Below are 23,975 nucleotides of genomic sequence, written 5' to 3'. Positions count from 1 at the left end.
ATTGTGGTGGGTTGACCCTGGCCAGCAACTAAGTACCCACCCAGCTGCTCGCTCACTCCTGCCCCTCGCAGAAGAATGGGGGAGAGAACAGGAAGGGCAAAAGTGAGAAAAATGTGTGGGTCAAGATAAAGACAGTTTAATAACTGAATGAAAGAAAAAAGCCAACCAACCAACCAAGTGATGCAAAGGCAATCACTCACCATCTCCCACAAGATGCCCAGCCAGTACCTGACCAACAGCTACTTTGGAATGACTATCCCCGAAGTTTTTATTGCTGAGCGTGATGCTGTATGGCATGGAACACCCCTTTGGTCAATTCAGGTCAGCTGTCCCAACTGTGTCCCCTCCCAACCTCAAGCTCACCCCCAGCCTACACTCTGGGGGGGCAGAGTGAGAAACAGAAAGTCTTGACGCTGTGCAATCACTGTTCAGCAATAGCTAAAACGTTGGTGTGTTTTACTCACAGATGCCAAGCATAGCATGACAGGGGATGCTATGAAGAAAGTTAACGCCATCCCAGCCAGACCCAGTACACCCATGCATGTAAAAATCTGTGCTTGGAAAAACGGAAATGCACATTCTTATGGATGCATGTATGTATGAATTTGCCTAGAAGCAAAAATGTTCCCAGATCACATACAATACCAAAGCATTCTGACCTAATCAATAATCTGCTTTGAGATAATAAAATCATCACCATTTAAAACAAATTTTACTTTCCTGTTACTACTTATTTCCCATTTTGTGTAAAAAAGAGATATTATATGCTAATCTATTATCAGAGTTGCATCTTTTTTTTCCTCTCTTCTGTTTTCTCTAAACTGAGATATCAAACTTTACGATACTTAATTTAAAAAAAAAAAAAAAAAAAAAAAAGAGGATCCAGGATCATTGCAAGTGACTGAATAGAATTACTAAAGAGAATTACCTACCAAATACAATAGAGTTTTGCTTAATATAAAAATAGCTGCAACATCCCACTTCATTTTTTTAATAGACCTATATAATAATATTAGACACAATGCTACTAATTCCTGAGCACTGTCAATATTCACTGATGTTTAAGATACAGATTCATACAGGCACAGGTCAAAACTGTGACCCAACAATTCATGCACTGACTTAAATGGAACTGCACAAAGCCAGTTGGGCCTTTTTGTGCAAAGCTGCTAAAGTGAACCTTGAAAAGCTGAAGCAGTATAGCGGTTTCTCTTTTTAACGTCAGCTTAAGATATGCAAAAGCATTCTTATGTATGGCACATGTATAGCTGCAGATTAATAGCTACCAAGCAAGAATATTCTTACCTCACAAAATAGCATATCTTTACACACAGCATGGAAGATTTATTTTCTAAAGCATTAAGATAGGTAGAAAACTGTTAAGGAAAACCACATCCATTCACATATGATATGAAATGTAATATGCTTGATACTTCCCTACCTGTAAGCAACAGGAATCATTCTACTGATTGCATACAATATCAGATTAGGGTTTTACGCCAGTGTATACAAAGTATATCCCAAGATCGTTAGCAAAAGTTTACTGTAAATATGACTACTATGAGTAAGACTGATGTAGCCGCCCAAGTACTGAGTAGTGTTAAGTAGTGAAATGATTCTGCTTTCTACATGTTTCCTTGCAATATGCCTCACAATTTCTAATAAAACGCATGCACTTGTACATCTCACTAAAATTTGAAACAGTAATACCAAATTTATCAATTACTGCTTTTATGAAGAAATCCTTTTCAGTTAATTACAATTCACTGGAGCTTTTTCAAAAAAGATGCTATTTTCTTTTAAACATAACCAGTTGTATACAATGGTAAAGAAAAATGTGAAATGCCTCTCCTTGCTAACCTCACCTTTCTAACTATGCAACAGTTTTCATTTGACTTGCTGTGAATAACTGGAAAGAAACATCCATATTTTTAGTCTATTAGCTCTACAAAACATGTTTTGATATTGTAGCCAATGTCTTCTGAAGACATGGAAAATCCATTTGGAAAATGTATTATGCATATCTTGATTCTTCTACTGTAGATTACACCCACATTTTCAGTACCAAAAAACATAATTTAATGAAAATACCTTGTGGATCCTCCCACAATCTGATTGAAATAAACTGCAGCCTAAACCTACCGCAACTGAAGGGACATACCATCCACAATTTAAGCACCCATATTAAGTGCTTAAATTAGGCTTACTATAGAACTAGTGAGGTCTGAATAAGTTCCCAAATATTTTGAAGGGCCCCAAACTGAATGTCTGAAGTTAGATGGCTTACAAATCATCCATAACCACCTAAAATCACTCACGTAATTTAGGCGATGGAAAATGGTGAAACTGGGTGTCGTGGTTTAACCCCAGCCAGCAACTAAGCACCACACAGCCGCTTCGCTCGCTCCTCCCCCCTCCCAGTGGGACGGGGAGGAGAATCAGAAAAAAAAAGTAGAACTCATGGGTTGAGATAAGAACAGTTTAATAACTAAAGTAAAATAAAATATAATATTAACAACAATAATAATAAAATATAATAACAGTAATGAAAAGGAAAATTAAAAAAAAAGAGAAATAAAACCCAAGAAAAGACAAGTGATGCACAATGCAATTGCTCACCACCCGCTGACCGATGCCCGAGCAGCGATCCGCACCTCCTGGCCAACTCCCCCCAGTTTATACACTGGGCATGACGTTCTATGGTATGGAGTATCCCTTTGGCTAGTTCAGGTCAGCTGTCCTGGCTATGCTGCCTCCCGGCTTCTTGCACACCTGCTTGCTGGCAGAGCATGGGAAACTGAAAAGTCCTTGGCTTAAGATAAGCGCTACTTAGCAACAACTAAAACATCAGTGTGTTATCAACATTACTCCAAAACACACTATACCAGCTATTAAGAAGAAAATTAACTCTATCCCAGCCAAAACCAGGACACTGGGACATTTGCAAGGTTTTTCAAAATACAAGAGCCCAGACTATCTGATCCATTCAAAACTGTCTTTACCTTTCAATGTCTTTACAGGGAGCTATACACAGAGTCAAAAAAACAAGCTTGCAAAATATGCAAGTCTGATAAAAGTTTGAATCACTTCTCTGACTGTAGAAAACGTTACTTCTCAGAAACATGCAAGCAATTACTTTCTTTCATTTCCAAAGAGCACATGAGCCTAAGTTAAATGCAACACTACACCACAGTTGTAGCTTAGCACACTTGACCTAACACTTGTGGTTAGAGAAGCAGCAGGACAGTCAGAATCCAACACCACAGTAAAGCTCTGTTGTAAATGATGCTGCTTTTAAAAGCCAGTTAAGATACAGAGTTTGGGGGAAGAAAGGATTATCTAAATTAAATTGTACCAAAATTGGCTGGAGATTCTTAGCATGTCAGGTCTGCTTCCTGTACTGTGCTCATCTAATTAGGAGTAAAAATTCTGTAAACCTAAGAAGTCAGGTAATATATTCCACAATTAAAAATTCCTAAGAAAGGCTAGTATTGCCAATATGATCTAGTAGCTTCGTTGTGAAAAATCTAATGAGCCAGAAACACACATGTATAGGTCCAGGCAGTCACCCCCAAATGGGAACAAATCGGAAGGAAAAGCTTATGATTTATTTCAGTGCATTTGAGTGAGTGAGAAATAATATTTGTTGAAAATTTTCATCTCCAGATGATACAATCAGAATATTTTAAAAAATTACACTTTTGTTCTTTGCTCTTCTACTTGTATGGAGGACAGAAAGAGAGAGAAAGATCTGAAACTTAGGCCCAGGTTCACAGTACCTAACTGAGGTGCCTACGTTAATCTAACACCTGCTAGATATTCCCTCCACAGCCAATGGAGGGCCATTATCCTACTTAAAATCTGAATTGGAGTTTCATCTTTTTTTCTGTGGATGATAAGCTAAATCAAACACACAAACAAAAAAACCCAACCCTAAACCAAACAAAAACACACTATACAACCAAAAACTGTAAACAACAAGTATATTGTTTAATTAGCGGAACAGTAATACACCCATAGACTAAATATCCTCTACTTACCCATTTCAAAGTTGTCAAGTTATCTAATATTACCTCAACAGCATGTGAATATTACAAAGGATATAGATCAATGAGTTTCTGGAGCATGTCTGCAGAGGAGATGATAAACTGATGCATGGCCAGAATTATCTTTAGCAGCTGGTTGTTTTGATATGCATTTCCTTCTAAATCTGAAAAAAAGAAGTATTCATATTGAAATCTTGGTATACCTTGGTAAACAACTTGCAAGAGGCTTTTTCTCTTGCAAGAATTAGAATACTAATTCTAATCAGGCCTGTTCACCTACACTATTTCAAAGACAGCAGTAACTTACTAACTTAGAAAGTGCATCATTTTTCTGATGAGAGCTATATACCAACAACTATATTTCACTACCAGGATTTGGAAGACCCTTAAAAAAAAAAAAAAAAAAAAAAGGCAAGTAAAAAAAGCAGCTGTCTCAAAAGCACTCAAAATACCCAGATAATTATACATAATGATCTCAGCCCAGCAATACACTTAAATGCTTAGCTTTAGCCAGATGAGTATAACCTTTGAAACAAATTAATGAATTGCAGAGCAAAGGAATTCAGTTACTGATCCATACCTGTCAGTCAGCGGCATGACTGAACTTATCAAACAGAATAGCGATATTCTTAAGTGTTTGTGAGGCTTTTTGTTCAGCTGACATACATAACACTAAAGTACATGCACAGGTTAGGATCTATACCTAGATGTGCATGGAATGAGATATAAAGTATGCAGAAGCCCAGAGGTTAACCTATGCATACTCCCGGTGGTGGACCTAAATGTCCTAACACATTTCCTTGAACTATGCGTTACAAGGATTTCACTTGAAGAAGGTTTTCAGACTACATCTATGTTCTGGGTCTTGTGGGGTTTTTTTTCCATACTCAGAAAAGATCAAGGACATCAAATGTAGCAGAATGTTTAAAAAAGTTTCCCTTTCTGTAACAAACACAGTTGTGAAAGTGTTTGTAAATATTAACAGATGATGTTTTTCTACAGCCTGCCATGAGACAACCTAAGTAGCTTGAATTGGAATTAGACATCCTTTCAAACACAAAAGAAAATCTACCTTTTTAAATAATTTTAAATACATTGTCCTCTATGAGGATAAATGTAGTTATCATTTAAAATAGCAATAACAGGAACAATATACAGAAGCAATGCACAATAAGGCAAAATGGAAGAGGTACGTGAAACAGCAGATTTGCAGCATATAAAATGGCATCTATTACTAGAGGGGGAAAATCAAAAATTTTAAATTGCACAACAACAAAAAGCAACATTAAACTTAGCCCACTTGCAAAACAATATAATCCATGTTAGTCATTGAGCAAGGGAAACATGCCCTTCTACAGGAAGGTACCAAATGTGAAGAGAGAACCCCAGAGCCCAGGCCTTTCCTTTTGAACAATACATTGGATCTTTGGTAGAACTAATAAAGCCTGATTTCCTCTAGATCTGTCTCCTCTATTCTTCACTCCACAATAGCCCTATTCAAGCCCTTTATCACTCTACTCTCCCCTGAAAGTCTTTTCCTTCTCTTCTCCACAACAACGCCATAACTCCTCACTCATGCTTAAAGCTATCAGCTACACAAAAGCAATACATGCTGCGGTTGAATCCAGGCTGACTGGCCAGACAGCAAATCAAATCAAACCAATGCTGGGCTCACACAGCTGCCCCTACACCAATGTGGGCACCGATCTGGATGTCTCTCTTCTACACAAGCAATTCTTTGAGATTCCTATCTTTCCATCAAATTTAGTTTAAGCTGGCAGACAGGCTGACTCTATTTCATGCAGAGTAGATGTAGTTTAGTAGGAAGGTGACTCAGAATGGCCCAGATCTGTAGTTTACAAGTGAAGTTATTGTTTTAGCTGACTGTTTGAAGCCCTGAAAGCAGAGGACATGCTGGGTATCATATACCTGGTGTGGGTAACTTCATTCTTCTAGCAAAAGCATAGTCAGTTTGGAGGAAACTCAATACAATAAACAGTCTTGAAATATCTTACTACAGACAGCCTCTCAGGCAAGACAAGCAGAAAAATCCTGATTAGTAAATTCTGGCATGCCTATGTGAACACGCAACAACCCACTCAGCACTATCAAGCCCAGAATGAGAACTTTATGCATCAGGTGATCTTCAACACTGAACATGAGAGACCATTTTCTGAATCTACCTTCTGTAGTTACACTTAAATTGTAAGGAGCAATTCTACCTACAGCGATATGGGCGAGGGGAAAGTCTGCCTGTCCTACAGCCCCATAAATGAGAGCAGTATAGACCCCCAGTAACTAAAAGTTCTTGAGCTGCCTTTTGACTTATACTACAAGTTCTCAGTTTTATAGCATGAACCAAAGTTTATGCATTCCTTGTTCATGTTCTCACATAATTTCATTCATTACCTAAAGAATCTTTCTGGGATATAAACTGCCCAGGTATTACAGCAGGTGCACTGAGGGCAAAACAGCAAAGTATTCAGCCAGAGAAGTGGGGAATTTGCAGAGGAAGGCTGGGACATCAGGAATCAACACTTATTCAGGCCTTTAGTATTTGGTATTTTGTACTCTACCAGTGGCTTCAGGAAGAGTAAAATTATTTTAGGCCTTGCACACAGAGGCTTGTATCAATTTTCATCCATTTCACAAAACTTGGGTGTTCTGCCAGGGCCTCCATCCAACAGCTCTTGTTTAATCAGAAAACCAGTTCAATATATGCTTACCTTGGAAGCCAAATGGTTATGTACACACATACTATTAAGTATATACAGCTGTAATTCAATCACCAGCTTTTCAGAAATGCTCAATATAGATCATCTCCAGCTGACAAAGACAGCAAATAACTCTCTCTCCTAGCAGTTTCTGCTCTGTACGTATTCCAAAATCCTCTGCTATGACATAACACAGGTACCACTTGGCACCAGGTTCCAGGCTGAATTTCTGTCCTCTAGGTCTCTCTAGGTGCAAAATTATTTTGCACACATTAAAGCAGTACTAAGTTTTGTGCTTTCCATTCTCTCACCCAACTAAAAGGCTCATCTCCGCAAAGAAAAACATGGTATTAGTGATGGTTTAAAAACCAAAATAAACACCCTGCAGCAAAAAATCTTACGGTTCCCAGTACAGTTCAGCACTGAACAGCAAGCCTGCATGGAATTGTAGCAGCACATGATTTTACAAATACATGCAGTATCAAATATTTAATGTCATCTTCCTGCCCCATTTTAAAAGGAAGTACTTTTCAAGTACATACACCATGATATAGCAAATGTTACTAAAAAGAAAAACATTGAGTCTGATTCCTCTTCCATTTGTATTTCACAAATTCATAATTCAAAAAAATCCATGGAGTTAAATGGGTAAAAATGGGGCTTAGGTGAGAAGAGACTCCAGCTCAGTTTCGGTTTCAGAACTGTCATTGGGTCTTTTGCATCTCTGACCACTAGGTCACTTCTTTTCAGAGAGCTAACCTGCTAAACATAGCTGTGTGTAAGCAAGTAACCAAAGTTATAATAAACTATCTTTGTGCAAATGGTGGAGCCAATAAGAGGGCTTTCCTGACTGTGTTGCAAGAGTGTCTCTGAATGCCTCTGCAGCATTCTCTTGAACCTCCAGCAGTTCGTTTTAAAACTTTGAGACTCATTTTCACTTCCGTTTGTATACCTGTTTCTAACCACACACCCTACTGAGCAAAAACCACTAAGTGAATACTAAATAAAGTGGAATGGGTGTGTTTCAGTTAGTCAATTTACCTTAAAGAAAGCTGCAAAATACTGCATAAGCCTTAGCTTTGTTTCGCTACAGCAAAATACAAATAACCCACTGGTTACATGCTTTTCCTCCTGTAAATGTCCTTATTGTACTAAGATGTTTCAATAAATATTCTCTGAAACAAACAAGGAAGCAGGAGTTGAATATACTTTTCCAGTATTTAACTACATGAGTGAAAGCACAAAGACATTTAGGGCTAAATATTTCATTATCTATGTAGTAATACAAAGCCACTAAAAACTACATTTACAAAAGTTCCATTGCATATGTGAGACTCAGAACACACAAGGTTAAGAATATCCTAATCTAGGCCCATCAGCCACTCTGTTGCACAATCCAATTGGTGGCTCCCTGTAATTCATGATTTAGAAATAACTGAAGTATCACTTGTTCGTAGAATAGGTGAAAGAATCAAAGTACTCAAAAGCCAATAAGCAAGGCTTTAAGAGCAAACTGCCTGCTTTTCACCAGGTCCTGATGGCCACCAAGCCTGTGGTAAATAACAGAAAGAGTATGTTCAATAGACAAGATCATTGTACCGAGACCTTCCCACTCATGAGTACAATGATAAGGCAACAGGAAGAATGCCAAGGACGTCTTAACTGAACTGAATTTTGTAAGAAAGAAAAGTTAGCTTTTCTAGGTCTGAGGCCTTTATTTCATAAGCACTGTCTTTATTTCATAAGCAGGTTCCAACTCTATCACCTAGTGTACAACTTGAAATGAATCAGAAGTGAATCACAGAGCACTGACACCACGTGATCAGTTATTAAGCTACTAAGAACATGAATAACTTCTTGTAAACTCCCTTAAGTCTTCCTCTGGTTATCAAAAAGTAGCACCAAAAACAATGCAATGCAAGAAAGTATCAAGCAATTGCCAGGCGGTCTTATTAAGTGCAAAGCTGAAAGTCATGGGTTGCTATACTGATGTGCTACATAGAATTCTTCAAGATTTCTGCAAAGTGTTTTTTTTCTGGTGCCTTAAAGATGATGGTGTGGGGATGGTGTTATAAATGTCTGCAAAGATTATTAAAGCAGCATGTGATCTGAAAACTGGGGCAACTGATGTTCTTAAGGTCTCAAGGTCTCAAAGACCTTGATGCAACACAGAGACCTGTGTGAAATATGGAGGTACATGTGGCAGTACATGCTAGGGTTTAGTGGCTGAACAGCCATATGTCAATGCCTCTGCCCCACATGCGAGGTGCAGTGCTACAAGATAACCTTAGAATGGCCAGAAACAACCAAAATTGAATGCAATATTTTATGAGTATTTCATGGATACTTCCTGGAACTTCCCTTCACAAATAGGAAACACTCTGTTCCCCTTCAGCTTAAAACTTACGCAACACATACTAGTCTTCTTACTACAGGCTTATTATTGCTGCATTGGAATTTGGTACTGTGTAACAGAGGCAGTCATTTAATTCTCTTCATTAAATTGATCACATCTGGTCAGAATCAGATTCATAAGAAGCCACCATCCTGCTCACCAGTTATGACACCATCATTGAGGGTCAGCAAGCAGATTCAACTTAAGCTTTTTGAGTTGGAAATAGTCTTTATTTTTTCATGACAGCTGAAAGCTCAGTTGATGGCAGAAATCAGGGCTAGGAGCCAATGTACTCTATTCCCCTGCTCCAATGCAGAATCATCTTTCTCAAAGCCAGTATGCTTCAGAACCAGTTTAATTTGTTGTTAAAATTCTATAGTGATGAGGATTTCACAGCCTCTGTAGGTGACTTATTCCAGCACTTGAGCATCTCCATCATTAGAGAGTTCTCCTTACTGTCTAATCAAAGACTTCAGGCAACTTGGGCAGCTTAAGCCCATTATGCCTGGACCCCAGCAGACAGAAAAAACATTCTCTTTCCCTTATCAAAATATTTTCTCTATTTAGGGATTGCTTCCTTCATCTCTTTTCTGAGCTAGGAAACAGCAAATTTGTCAATTTTTTTGCTCAGAAGCCAGATTTTCTAGATCTCTGCTCAACTTTGACGAATGCTTTGCAGCTTGCACCTTTATGAAGCAAACCCAAATACAGTACTCCAGAGGAGGTCTTACCATCAGAGTTAGAATATTATTTCTAATATCCTGTACATAATACCTTTATATACATATACATTTTTATATATATAAATGTACATATATAATGTATATATAAAAAAAATAAAAATAAGCACACATATCCCTCTATGCATGCACTTATCTCCTTAGAGTTTCTGCAGTGGTACAATATCATTAAACCATTTTCAGTTTTAAAATCCATCTTCACATTGAGATCCTTTTCTGCAGAAATCCTGTAGATCAAGGACTTTACTGTACTGTTTTTACAACTGACTACCCTAAGTATAGAACTTCTCACTTGTTCTTAGTGAATTTTTCTTTATTTCAGATCATTATTTTAAGTGCTTAACATCTTTCAGAAATAACGTAACTTAATTACAATGTCCTTACAAAGAAGATGCACTAATTAGGTAAAAGAATGATTCTTTTAATTTTACCTGCAGCAGAAAGCAGAAGTCTTGAGCTCTCCAGCTTACATTTAATTCTATACAGGATGGTGGTGTTCCCCCTCATGCAACAAGAATGCTATAATGTTTAGCAGACAGCACCAAAATACTCAGGGAATTGTGCTAAAGCTTTTTTTTTTTTTTTTTAAATTGGCTTATTGTCCATACATGCTTTCAACTATTAAGTGAGTCATACATACATTTCTTTACACAAGTAATTGGTCTTAGGAGGAAAAACTCCAAAATTAAAATGAGAAAAAAAAAAATCAGTATTTTCCAGAGAGGAAAGAATCATACTACTTTGTGATCAATCCTGCACCAACAGAACCCTAAACAAGCCAAGTAAACACGAATGTCGGAAGAAACCCTATAAACTTGATGTTTCTCCAAGTCTACTTCCCCCTTCAAACTCCCTACAGAATGGGGGGGGGGGGAACCCACTCCTGTTCCTCCAAATACTCATTAAAAATGCCGATATATCCAAGACACAAGTGAGTCTAATATGCATCCAAAAAGGATAATAAGACTGTTCTGTGTGAGGGTAGGGAACATTAGGGGAGAAAAACCTCAAGGGAAAGCCATTACCCTCTCTCAGAAACAGCTTTTGGAAAGCTACATCTTGCAGAAAGAGCTCTGGGTGGGTAATTCTTTGAAATGAAAACAAGAAGATAAAAGCTCTTGTCAAGGGGAAATGGGATTATTTTGAGAAATTAAAATGTACTTTGAGAGAAACCAAATGAAATGTGGGTGGAAAGCATTCCATTAGCCTTGGAAATTCAGATCAAGTACACAGAACAAGATAAAAAGTTAACACACACCCCCCCCATACATTGTTCTACAGCATGTTTAAAATATTGATTTTAGCAAAATTAGATGAGAACTTTTTAATCAAATAGTCTTTTTCTCCAAAGCCTACAAAACATAATTTGAGTGTTCAAGATTTTTTCAAAGCTTTAAATCATGATACTGGAGCCACGTGCAGCTTTTGAGCTGCAGGCAACTCTTGAATAATTCAAGTGTAATTCCTGGCAACACAGCTGTGCTGGCATAAGCATGGATGGATAAGACAAATGAGACTCCCAGAGCAGAATCAGAAACTTCTGAGGCCAGTATCACTATTTGACCACTGAACCCAGCTGCATGCTTAGCACTTACTCATCCCACAACTGCAGTGTTTTATAATAAGCTTCTCCCTAACTGCATGATTGATCCTGGGGCAGCCTGTCATCAGATCCAAGGAAGCACGAAGTCAGCCCATCCAAAGGTTCAAACTGTATCAGACTAGCAGACACCAAGCTGCTTTCCTCTCAGGGACTTGAAGATGTTGCAGATCGCTTAGATCCCAGTTCCTGGCCTTGATTTTCATTACTGATGCATGCTCCAACTCTACTCCTGCTTTAATATTTCTGACTTACTGTTTCAGGTTTCCCTCCCTTACATACTTCAGCTTCCTAGTCTTTGCTCTAACTTCCAGATATATTTCTGGAATTAGTATTTACAGGCTCTCTGGCAAACTAGCTTCTAACCCAGCAGTTGGGGCATGCCTTCTCACACTGCCCCACCAGCGAGTAGGCTGGAGGTGGGTAAGAAGCTGGGAAGGGGACACAGCCGGGACAGCTGACCCCAACTGACCAAAGGGATACTCCATATTATGTTGTGCTCAGCAATAAAAACTGGGTGGAAGTTTGCCAGGGCTGCCGTTGCTCAGAGACTGGCTGGGCATCTGTCGGCTGGTGATGAGCAATTAAGGGTTTTTTCACATGTTTTTATTGGTTTTGCTTGGGTTTTTTGGTTGTTGGTTTTGGGTTTTTTTTTTTAAACTTATTAAACTGTCTTTATCTCAACCCACGAGTTTTCTCACTTTTACCCTTCCAATTCTCTCCCCCATCCCACTGAGGGGGGAGTAAGCAAGCAGCTGTGTGGTGCTTGGCTGATGGCTGGGGTTAAACCACAACAGTTCACCCTTAGACTGAAACATCTCTTGTTCACCATGGACCAAAAGAACGAAAGTTTCAAAAAAACCCCACAGCTTCACTCCAAACTTAAAACATACCTAATCACCAGGTAGCACTATCAATATCTGCATACAGAAGCAGCTCCCCAATTGCTGATTCAAGCTAGCTGCAGTATGCCAAATTTTCATCACAGAAACATTCCCACATGTGTTCAGGTGTAAGCTTTATTGGCCCCATCATATCAGTTGGTCTAGCACAGAGCAAGAGTCTTATGCCTCCTAAGTACTATTGCAGGGCATTTCTTAATATTACTAATAAAGGTATCTGATCTTTTTCTATGTTATTCAATCTAAACAAGTACTTTTTTTTTTTTAATGTATACTTTTAAAAGAATAACACTACATACTGGAGATCGACATCAAACATAACTGGTCCTCCTGGAGGAAGGGAGAAGACAACCTCACCCATACCCAAAGTGAATATTTTGAAGGCGAATCTTTTGAAGGCGAATCTTTTTCCACAAAAAATGTAAAGGTTAAAATAGAAAAGAAGCTCTCGACATCTGACACTATTGCTCTCTGCCAGAGGACTTCTGTATTTCGAAAGAAAGATATTATGGCATATCTCTAAATGATCTTTCATCACAATATAGGTGGCACAAGGCACTGAATTTTTCTTAACGTGACCTCTATATACATTTGAGTACTAAAACTGCAGTGCTTGGGGATTCCTAAAGTCATCTCCAATGCAAGTATAATCTTAATAGCTCCCAATAGTACCAACAGGTACTCTCTTATCTTTGCCTTTTGCCAGCTGTTGCACTTGCACCTTCCTACCTCAGTAATGGGGGAAAAAAAGTGGTATCATGTTTAGAAAGTTATCTTAGCTTTTAACTTCCAGCCTGTCCTGTATAACAGAAAGATCTACTGAACCATGTAACAGTCTAAGGGAAGCCCCTTCTTTTTCAGACTTAAAGAAGCAATGCAAAAATATATCTTCACACTTGGCGATACACAGCAAAACACTGAAAGACTTCACACTAAAGCACACACAAACCAAACCAAATAACATAGAAAGTAAAATGCATGGGGAAGCCTAAAGAACAAGTGCCTTATTATTTGTTGCTTCAACCTCATACATAGATTGAGAAGAAGAAAGAATTAAATTCATACAACATTCTCAGAAGAATGAATTATTTTCAATTGCTATCTAAGTTTTTTTGCATTGCTAAATAAAAGTTACATTGTTTTTTCTGAAGTTATATTTAGAGGTATGAAGATAGAATTTTCTGTCATATCCCTGTGGTAAATATAAGTAAATGGGAGACTGCTTTATAAAGTAAGAAGTCTAAGTTTTCTTCTTTTTCTTTTATTACTTATTTCTTGACTTTGGAAAATTATATTGAAAAGACTGAAGTCAAATTAGCTGAATAGAACTTTAAAATACATATAAAGATATCTAAAGTTTCTTTTCTTCGGGAAAATTTTTTCCACAGACATCAGGTTAAAAAAGAAATCTATTTTCATTTTGGTACAATCACAATTAACTTTAATAGTTAGCTAAACAGCACTTAGTATTCTCCAGAGCAGTAACTACTCTTCTGTTCCCACAATGTCATGCATTCTACAGAGCAGTAATGACTCTTCTGTTCCCACAATGTCATTAATTGATCATTAACATAGTTTCTGTTGCCAAGCAATACTAAAGTTTCTGCACTGTATTTGATCAAGTCACACCCAGATTACTTAACACACAATGATCAACAACATTTTAATACAGAACAATACTGTGAACAAACTTTAACTACTTTTGGGTGAACTGGAGACCTCAACATTCAGCCTAGGCTTCAGGGTCGAGGGGTGGAACCCTGCAAGTTTGTGGAGCATGAGATAAAAACAAATGACTGTTCAGGCAAACCTAACAGAAAAAAGTAAATGACTAAAGTTGCTTTCTGTGGGTGTTCATATGCCTTGAAAGATGTAACTGCTTTTGAGTCAGAATTCTACATTAGAATTTGGTATTTGGTAAATTTGGTAAAAGGATAAAGATAAACTCGGTACTTGAACTGTGATTGTTTTACTAGTTATTGTATGTTTTAACTAGACTGGAAGAATGTACTTATGTTAGAGTGGGTTTTTCTAGATAGCTGAAAGGCGAAAAACTGGATAAAACTTTCAAATTTTCTGTATTTTAGAGGAGAAGATGGCTACAGTTCTCCTAATGAGTGAACTCTAACTTGCCTGTTTCATTGTTTGTAAAATGGATGCAATACTTACCTGGCTCTCAAAGAATTCCTAAGACTCAATATATTTTTGCATGATATAGATACAAAACTGAGCTATAAAAATATTATCAGTTCACAGAACTAGACAGCTCTGCTAGTGCAGTTATTTTTTATTCTAGAAAATGTTAACTATGATTAACTTGTACAGTTTTAGGCAGCTAGCACCTAAGAGGCAACCAGCACCAGGACCTTTGCCAGATTTCTGATTTCTATCAAAACAATTCTGTGGCATCTTTCATCCAGATCAGTCTAGAAGTGGTTTCCAGAATTTCTAAGGTTTGTTTACAAACATCTCACTTTATCACACATTGAGGCAACAAGCTAGTTTAGCACTGATCAGACACTGCAGAACAATTTTCATCACAACCTACTCTTAGATCTAGCTGTCTAAGAGTATTATGACCATTAGAAGTTGCAAACTGCACTAGGGTCACATAAATTCTATTAAGAACATTGCTAATCTTTGAGGTTATGATTTTTAACTTCTTTGAAAAGTAGTAGCCATGGGTTTAAATCTTATTTTAATTTTTTTTTTAATTGAAGATTGACATAGCAGTATAAACAACTAACTCCACGGCAAACAGTTTATCGTGGCTGAGCTTCCACATAGAATTATGCTACATGCTCTGGGAAATATTTAGGTTGCTTTCCTAAAGCACTTTACTTACATCTCTCTTAAGAAACCAGACACAGGGACACTGCATGGTGACATGCATTTAAAGATGATGTTTCACAATTTCTTTTTTCCACTGAGCACACTCATCTTGTCTAGCAGTAACTGAAGTGCCTGAATTGTAGGATAAGCATAGGTCTTGTGTGCGCTACAGTAAATATGCTTCCAGTACTCAAATGTAAAAGGTGAGTGAGTAAGATCTTGCACTCAAAGGTTAAGGACAGAAATATCTTCACACTATTAAAATTTCGAGATCTTAGGGATTTCTCAGCTCTTAAATGACCCTCAGATGTTTTTAGGAAGACACAAGTGTTTGTATAAATTATGACTTTCAAGTGCACTCTTGGAATTGTTTGTTAGGTAATTCTAAGTAACGTTTCAGAACTTTACTGCAGACAAAGCAGGGAGATAGCAGATTGACACTATGCTGAAGATACATTTTGTCCTGATTGCAACAGATTTTTTAAACACTTGTAAAAACAATTTAAACAAATGTTTTCTGTGGGCAAGGAAAAGGCCCTCTGACCCTACATGGTCTATAAGCTTGATTGCATGTTAAAATAGTTTATTGAATCTTTGAAAGGTGCATTTGTTTAAAACAAAAAAAAAAAAGCACACTTAAACCTTACTCAAGATAAAAAAAAGGCACATTTATAAGATAAAGATAGACGCTTACAGTCAAAGGAAAGAAACAGGGACCTCTTACCATGCACAAACATATAGTGAAGATACAAATAGGAAAAAAAAAATCTGCTAGAATAGAAACTGACTTGCTATCACATAGTCAGAACATCAAGTTCCCAGTAGCATGAGGATAGCCTAGGGTGAAAAGTGTTATGAACAATTATTATTTCATTTCTATAGTTAGCAGATATACAGTTAACAAATTAAGATATCCAATGAAGTGAACACTGCTGATATATTTTTCCTCTCTGATCTGTAACACTTTCTGGACTAAATATATGTTAACATGCATTTATGCAGTCTCACAAAGATTATTATAAGAAGAACTAGCAAAAGTAGGGCTACTAAGCATCTGCTTCCTGTGTTCTTCTGAACTGTCAGCATTAAACACTTAATATGGCTGTGGACCAGCAAACTGGACCCTACTCTGCTGGTTTCAACAAAGCTGATAGAATAAGTATCTTTACAATTAGCAACAAAGTAGGAGACAAAGCCATATTGACTTTCAGAGAACTGCCTGCCAGTCAAAAGTACATTCTTTTCCAGGCACTTTATGTACCACATAATAGAAAAACATGGATGCAGGGGGTTAAAGTCACTGTCCTACTTACAACTCCACTCCAGAATCACAGTCACTAACAAAGATTTCCTCCAGAATAAATTATCTCCCTCCTGAAGCTGTCATATTCCAAGCCAAGATCTATTAATTACTTCTTTGCTTCCCTGAACACACAACTTCAGCCATCTTGTTGCCAATTGAACATCTACCTTTAATTTTCTCTTTATGACCTTTCTGTTCAGAATTAACCTCTCTGATGGAGAGGTTTCACTGAATCTAACCTTTCTACAGCCTCTGTATTTTCTAGTCTTTTCAATCATTTTACCCTACCTCCTGCTCTTTCTTTCCATGTGCTCTCCTCCCTTCTTTGATTTCTTTTTTCCTCCACTTCCCTGTTATGACTTCTCTTTCTTTCCACATGATCACTTTTTCATCTTTAAAAGTTATTGTCAGCTCCACTTATATGCTACACTTCCCCTTCTGTTCTAAGGCAATCACATGTGATGCAGTTACTTGCGCTCTACAGCTCTTCTTGTCAATCCAGATCATAGCAGTAACAGCATCCTGTAGCTACTTATAATGTTGAGAGATCTTCCAAGTCATGTAGAACATGTTTTGAATCACTGTCCTATATAACCAAATCTCTTCTCTTTAAACTGATGAGAGTGGTTTCAAGTCTCTACAAATCTTCTCCTAATCTCAGGACCAATATTCCTTTCTAAGATACTTCCTGCCTTCAATCTGTCATCATGCTGTTTTTCCTGAACTCTTGCCCTAGCTTACATCCTGGCTTTTCTGTTGCCTTTACTTTTGGCAATTCATTTGCAGGATGATTCATCTTACTCATCCTGATGCAACCTTTCATGGGACTTGAAGAAACCTCTACTTTCAGCATCTCCTTCTCATCATGCAATTGAATAAACACTGGTGTAATGCTGATCTCTCAGATGTAGTGATCATCTACATTTCACACTACCTCATATGACCCTCACTGACCCCCTCTAAAGCACATGCCTATCATTCATCAGTTGAAGCTAAAGACGACCAAATTTGGAGAGGTGAAAGAACACACACTAATCATCCCAAAGTAGATGTTTAAGTTAATTATACTGAATAAGCTTTTGGTCTTTTCTTAAAAAAAAAAAAAAAAAAAAAAAAAAACAAGCAAAACACAAGGCCTCCTAACTCTTTACTTTTGGAATTAGCAGGTACAACACCACCATTGTAATTCACACTATTCTGTCCACATTCTAGCGTCATCTTCTATCCAGCACTGTTGTAGACCCACAGACAATATCACTAACTCCAAGATCCAATCTTTGTTCCTCGCCTCCTTAGTATAGGTTTTGGATTAACTTGCCTCTCTGGACAAAACTTGCCTTTCTGCAAAACATCCTGGAATCCATTTACAACACTGTGGCAAAGCTTAGCCTTCTCACTCTTAGCTTCAACTTAGCATATCCCCCTTTCTCATTTTTTTCCCTTATCCATACTGTAAGATAAATAACTTATACTTGTGTTCTTCACAGCTGTAAGTGTGTATTAATCTTTAATATCTTCTTGGTTAGACCTTCTCGTGATATTCTCTGCATATATGGCAAAAGGCTGCCAATTTCCCCTTACACACCATTGTTGATAGCAGCCTCTCTTACACATTATTTGCTTTTTCCAAACTCGTATAATTCAGTCCAGGAACATAAATTCAGCTGCATACTTTATATAGGAATTGTATTTGTAATTGTATACGTAATATTAGCAAGTGCAGTATAATATTAACATGATGCAGTATATATTCTGAAATGTGACGCATCATCATCTCTATCTACTGCCTATTGCTCTCCTTAACCCTAGACAGCAAAGGAATCAAGGACTTTTTCCAGAAAGTAAACTTAAAATATACAAAGGAAATCTGTGCTTATGTCTTGGGGGTTTCTGTACTTCTAATATTGAAATAAAATCTGCTCAGATCACAATAATGAATTTCTAGAATAATATACAAAATATTATAGGTCAGCATATCTAAGACTGAAGATATAACCTCAGTCTGAGTAGAACCGTTAGAGTACAGGGTAATAGCTTTACTTTAGTACTATGCATGGGAAGAAACCTGCTCAATCACTCGGTTTACTTGTAATCATTCAGCAACTATGCTTTTTTCCCCACCATTTTTCTCGCTACCCCCACCCCTCCTCAAACTCCCAGATTAAAGTTTTTTATCTCTCTTCCTTTATTGGCACAATGGTGTGAATGAATTTTGCAGTGTTTTTGTTGGTAGCTACAAGAACCTTCTTTAAGGAACTTTGTTATGTAGGTTATCTATAGTTGTAACAGTTGCACTTTACAATTTATTTAAATACCCTACTGGGAAATTCCAACATAGCTTAAGAACATGCATAATGTCATAGAAGATGTACAAATACAGACACTACTACGAATTGCCCAATGAAGAGTCTAAACTTCTGCAGCACACATCATAATTCTAGCAGTCTTTAGTGAGTTTAAGATTATGTTTGCAGATGCACTACAATTCACTTTGTTAGACCTACATACCATTTGTCAAGGTTCAAGAAGACCCTATTTAGTGGGCTATAGTAAATTTTCTAACTGAAGTATGAAACCCTTTAGAAAGATTCCCATGCATAAATAGCTGAACTGGACAGGGACACTTGCTTTTCTTTGGCACCTTAGTCCTTATAATATATGGATGCCCAGGAATCTGAGAACACATAAGCATGTGTATGCTGATATACATAGAGTATTAAAAAAGTATTAAAATAATTAAGCCAACAAGAATCTCCCATTCAGAGTTTCATCGACACTACTTGAAATCAATCACCGCAATCGTTTTACTAGATTTTTGTAATGTTACATTTATAACACCTTTTTTTATAAAAATGTGGATAAAATAATATTGGTCAAGTAGTCACAATATTAAAACTGTATGGAGGTCTTACACGCGCTTTCGATGCCTTATCTCACTGCCAGTGAACCAAAACTTACAAAAATATGAATCAACATTTGTTTAGGAATTAGAGCTTTATAGAAGTTCAGTGGATGTGTTCTTTACAATAATTAAATGGAGGAGAAAAGAAGCCAAAAAGAAACAAAACGTTACTGACAATTACATGTTTCATAACTTTTCTCAGACATGCATTTCTCTGTATATGCTGATTAGAAGGCTTTAAAGTTAAAAAAAAAAGCATTTCCAATGAATGTGAAAGATTAGTCATTGTTTATACAGTATTTATGTGCTGTATCACTAGATCAGCACTATGTGTTACTATTTAACTATATAGATTAATTATTTTAGAGCTTAGTGGGTGTTCAAGTACATTTATTTTCTAAGGACTACTCTGCAACTAAGACTTTGCCACATATGCTTTGGGAATAGCTCATAGCACTGAAAGACACAGCATTAACAAACAGATGTACTGCTTACAAGCAAATTATTCAGAACCATTTTGAGTGCCTTCAGTACTAACATATTTTAATAATACAAAAAATAAACACACTTACTAATGAAAAAGTTGGAAAAGGAAACCAGGGATATAGGGCTCAGGCAACAGTCATGCTTGCCCATATATTACAATTCTTATTGTAAAAAGACAAATGGATAACCGATACGCTCAAAAAGGCATACAGTTGTGATTTTTGTTTGGATTCTTTCTCTTTTGTAGAGAAGCAACTTTAAATCTATAATGATAATGCAAGAAGCTATCCAATGTTATTTCACCTCGCTTAAAAATAGCCCTGCTCATTTCAAAATGTTTAATATAAACACATTGTTTACACACATTATGAGAACATTACTGCAATATGCAAAATATAATGATTACTTGCTAAAGTTTACCAAAAGGTACTTGAACAAAAAACACACATAGAAGTATAGATGACTGGTGTTTGTCTTATTCTCTCAAGAAAAAGCAGTAGTCACACTAATCTCTTAGCATATATTACACACATATGCATAAACAGATCCACAAACCTATAAAAATATGCAGTCACCTACAGTATAGAAAATTCTCAGTTACACCTTTCTATTCCACTAACAAATCAATGTAATTCACTAGTAAGCAACCTAAACATAGCCAGGACACAAACAAATTAATATGATTCTAAAAACCTCCAGACACTCACCAAAAGACTGAATGCAGGTTTCAAGAAGATCTTCCAAAGTGGCCCCTTTGGCTAGGTGCCCCAACGGCACCATCGTGACCTGGGTAAGATTTGAGAGGCTGGGACAATAACTGATCTGCTTCAGCTCAAGTGCTGATTCAGGGGCAGTGCTGCATGCTTGGCCAGGTTGCCTAAAAGAAAGCACAATAGTGAAGTAAATACAAGAAGATCGACTGGTAAATTTTACACTGCATGGGAAGGGAGGAGAGATTTAAAGGACAATTAACTCCCTGTAGCTAGGGTGCTGAAAGACATAACCCTCCCACTTAATACATACACCAAAGAGACTGCTCAGTAAGTGACTTTTTTTTTTTCTGCTAAATGTGGATTGTAGAGCACACAGTCATATCGCCCCTGGAATGATCTGTCAAGATTACCAGAAGTCTTGTTTCTTTGTTGGGGAGTTATGTTTACATTACAATTTCAGCACAAGCATAAAACCCCCTCAAACTATGTAAGAGGAATATTGTTATGCAGTAATCTACCACCACATATTTGCATGCCCACCAAAAGTAAAGGTGAAAAAAATTATAACTATAATCAAATATTACACACATTGGAAAACACCAGACTAACTTTATTAATTTCATTTGGAAAATCACTATTAAGTAAACAAAATATCAGTGCAACTTTACAGTGGAGTATTTCACAATTTAAAAAAAAACCAAAACAAAACCCACCAGATTAATTTGCATCTGTTCTATACTATTATTTCCTACTAAGCTGTTTTAAAATTGCATACATGACTAAATTAATGTCTTTAATAATAAAGGTAAAAGAGACCAAAATAAAGCACGTATCTAGTTTTAGGCTTGTACTTTGATCATATAATATCTTAGATTTCAAGAATGTGTATGTTTACAGATAATATTAAAGGCTGTTCATTGTTTGCATACAAGTTCATAATTATGAAATAGTAAACAGGCACATTATTGTATCGATGAAAAATGCTGAAACAAATAACAGGAACCACTTCAAAATCTGACTTGAGAGTATAACCATACAGTTCACAGAAGGGCAACAACCACTGCTGTTTCAATAAAACTTGGGTTTATTTCAGGGACAATTTACACTCCACAGTCTTCCTAAACAAGTGATTCCAGCATCTTTAAGATGCTATCTTAAGCTTTCGTACAACTTTTCTTGGAACACTATGCAAGACTTTATTAATAAACTGACAGTCCTGGGAAGAAAAGGCATAGAAATTCACCCAGTGTGCGTATTACATACAGATAGGGAAGGTAAAGACACAAACATCCCCATATAGGCACTCCTGGATGAAGCTGGAAATATGCACGCCTTATGAAGACAGACTGGACCCTACCTCAGGCCAGTGAATTTCAAGCCTTATCTTAAATTTCTGTCTCACTTGAATGCTGGGAAAGCCACGAAACTGCACGATGTCACTTACAATCCAACACTGACCCCAGGCCCCCGTAGTTTCTAAGTCAGGAAAACACAGGCCTGACCCTGCAGAGGTTGTGACCATCACTCAGCTCCTCCGTAGTTAAGTTGACTGACAGTGGCTATGCAAAGAATGTTCTCTTCCCTTCCCCCTTTCTCTAAATTTCCCTCTTAGCTTCGTGATCTGACTTCCTGCTCTCATCTAAAAAGAGCAAGGGCCTGATCAGCTTTCACGGTTTTCTCTTTAAAAGCTTAAACCCCTCTCCTATCTTTATTCCAGCGCCTCCTCAAAACAGGGCAGAAGATCCTACCAATGAAGTAGTAATAAAGTAGGAGTTACGGCAGAAGACATTTTAGGTCTTGGCAACAGAATGTAGAAAAACTAAAGTGTCCACACCCCCCAAAAAGTTTACAATAACACTGTGGCCGACTTGGCAACACCGGACAGGCAAAACTCAGCCGGTGACATGTCTGAAACTAACCATTCATTAGAACAGATCCCCTTGCAGCAGTTACTTGACATGAAAAATAGATTAAAGCTGTGCTGGGGGGCACAGCTAGGGGTGGGGAGGGCGAGCACCCTGCATTTCCACTGCACGCTCTTCGGCGGTGGGGAAGAAGCCACAAACAAATGATCATCAGCTCGTGAACTGACACCCGGGACAGGCGGCGCTTCGCCGGCGCGGAGGGGACAGCCTCGCTCCCCGGCCTCGGCCACAGCTCCTCGCTCGGCGCCCCCCCGGCAGACCGCCGGCGGTGCCGCAGGTAACCGGAGCCCGGGCGAGGGCCGAGCCGCCCCTCCCGCTGAGCCGTCGCGCTGGGACCGTAACGTGAGGCCGCTCCCAGCCCGTGCTGAGCGACCTGCCCGCCGCACGCTTGCACTCAACGGAGTGAAACAAAATCCTTCCCCCACGCACTCCCCCCCGCGCTGCTTTTCCCCTCTCTTTCCCACCGGGGAGGGCCCCAGCCGCCCGGACTACCGCCCCCGCGCCCCACGGAAGCCCACGCCAGCCCCGCCGCAGGGGCAGCACATTGCACCCACCGACACGGGCGGGCACCTCACGCTTTCAGGCGCGGCGGCGTGTGACCCCGAGACGCGCCGCCGCCGCACCACAGCCTGCCCCGCGGCGGGGCACCGTCCCGCCGCCGCCGCCGCGGGGAGCGGGAGAATAAAACAGCAACGGCGAACTCACTGGTTTTCTCTCCTTTTCCCTAAGGTTCCCATGTCGGTGCCAGCCGCGGCTCCGCCGCCCGGCCGGCTCTGCCAGCAGCGCAGGGAGCGGGGCTGCGCGGGGCGGAGGAGGCCGGGGGGAGCAGCGCGGCCCCGCGCATCGCCTCCTCCCGCCTCGCCGCTCTCCCGCTCCCCGTCTCGCCTCCGGAGGAGTCTGAAACCAATTCAAGTGGGGCAGCGGCGGCGGCAGCCGCCACCCGTGACGAGCGCAGGCGAAGATCTTATCGGCAGAAGGAAGTACTGAGCTACTGGGCTGCTCTTCTCTGAAGCCACCGGATTTACCAGGTACCGAAACACGCTCTCCTGCTCACACCACCTGGCTCTAAAGCCGCCGCAACTTTTTCCACGGCACGACTTCGGCCCGGCAGGGCAGGCCCTCCCCCCTGGGCAAGTCCCCTCCCCACGGCGGGCTGAGCCGCCGGGGATCACGCGTGCCTCAGCAGCCGGCACGCCACCGGAGCACGCCCGCCCGCCCGCCGTCCCCGCCGGCCGAGGACGGCCGCTGCCGGGGCACTTGGGAAGGCTCTGCCGGGGCGGGGCGGCGGGAACAAGCTCCTGGCCAAAGCCCAGCCGCTCCCCACGCCGTGGGCGCAGCGACACCCCGCCTGTAACAGCACCGGCCGCTGCCGGGCTCCTGGCCCCCCCCCCCCGCCGCCCCGGGGCTTACGTGACTG

At 39.2% G+C, this 23,975-nt stretch overlaps 1 protein-coding gene across 1 annotated transcript in view; it reads right to left on the bottom strand.

Annotated features, from left to right (window-relative positions):
• The window catches only part of RASGRP1 (RAS guanyl releasing protein 1), a 44,098-nt gene extending 20,784 nt beyond the window's left edge, over positions 1 to 23,314 (bottom strand). The window contains exons 1-4 of the mRNA XM_050898086.1: positions 23,264 to 23,314; positions 20,628 to 20,797; positions 4,105 to 4,210; positions 1,306 to 1,368 (exon numbers count right to left, since the gene is read on the bottom strand). Of these exons, the coding sequence (XP_050754043.1) occupies positions 1,306 to 1,368; positions 4,105 to 4,210; positions 20,628 to 20,797; positions 23,264 to 23,295 (371 nt within the window). The 5' untranslated portion in view covers positions 23,296 to 23,314. The remainder of the gene's footprint in view (positions 1 to 1,305; positions 1,369 to 4,104; positions 4,211 to 20,627; positions 20,798 to 23,263) is intronic.
• Positions 23,315 to 23,975: the final 661 nt, after the last annotated feature.

This window comes from Gymnogyps californianus, chromosome 5 (assembly GCF_018139145.2).
Source record: "Gymnogyps californianus isolate 813 chromosome 5, ASM1813914v2, whole genome shotgun sequence".
Lineage (NCBI taxonomy): Eukaryota > Metazoa > Chordata > Aves > Accipitriformes > Cathartidae > Gymnogyps > Gymnogyps californianus.
The sequence above is the reverse complement of the archived record's forward strand: the minus strand, read 5'-3'. Positions and strand labels throughout refer to the sequence as shown.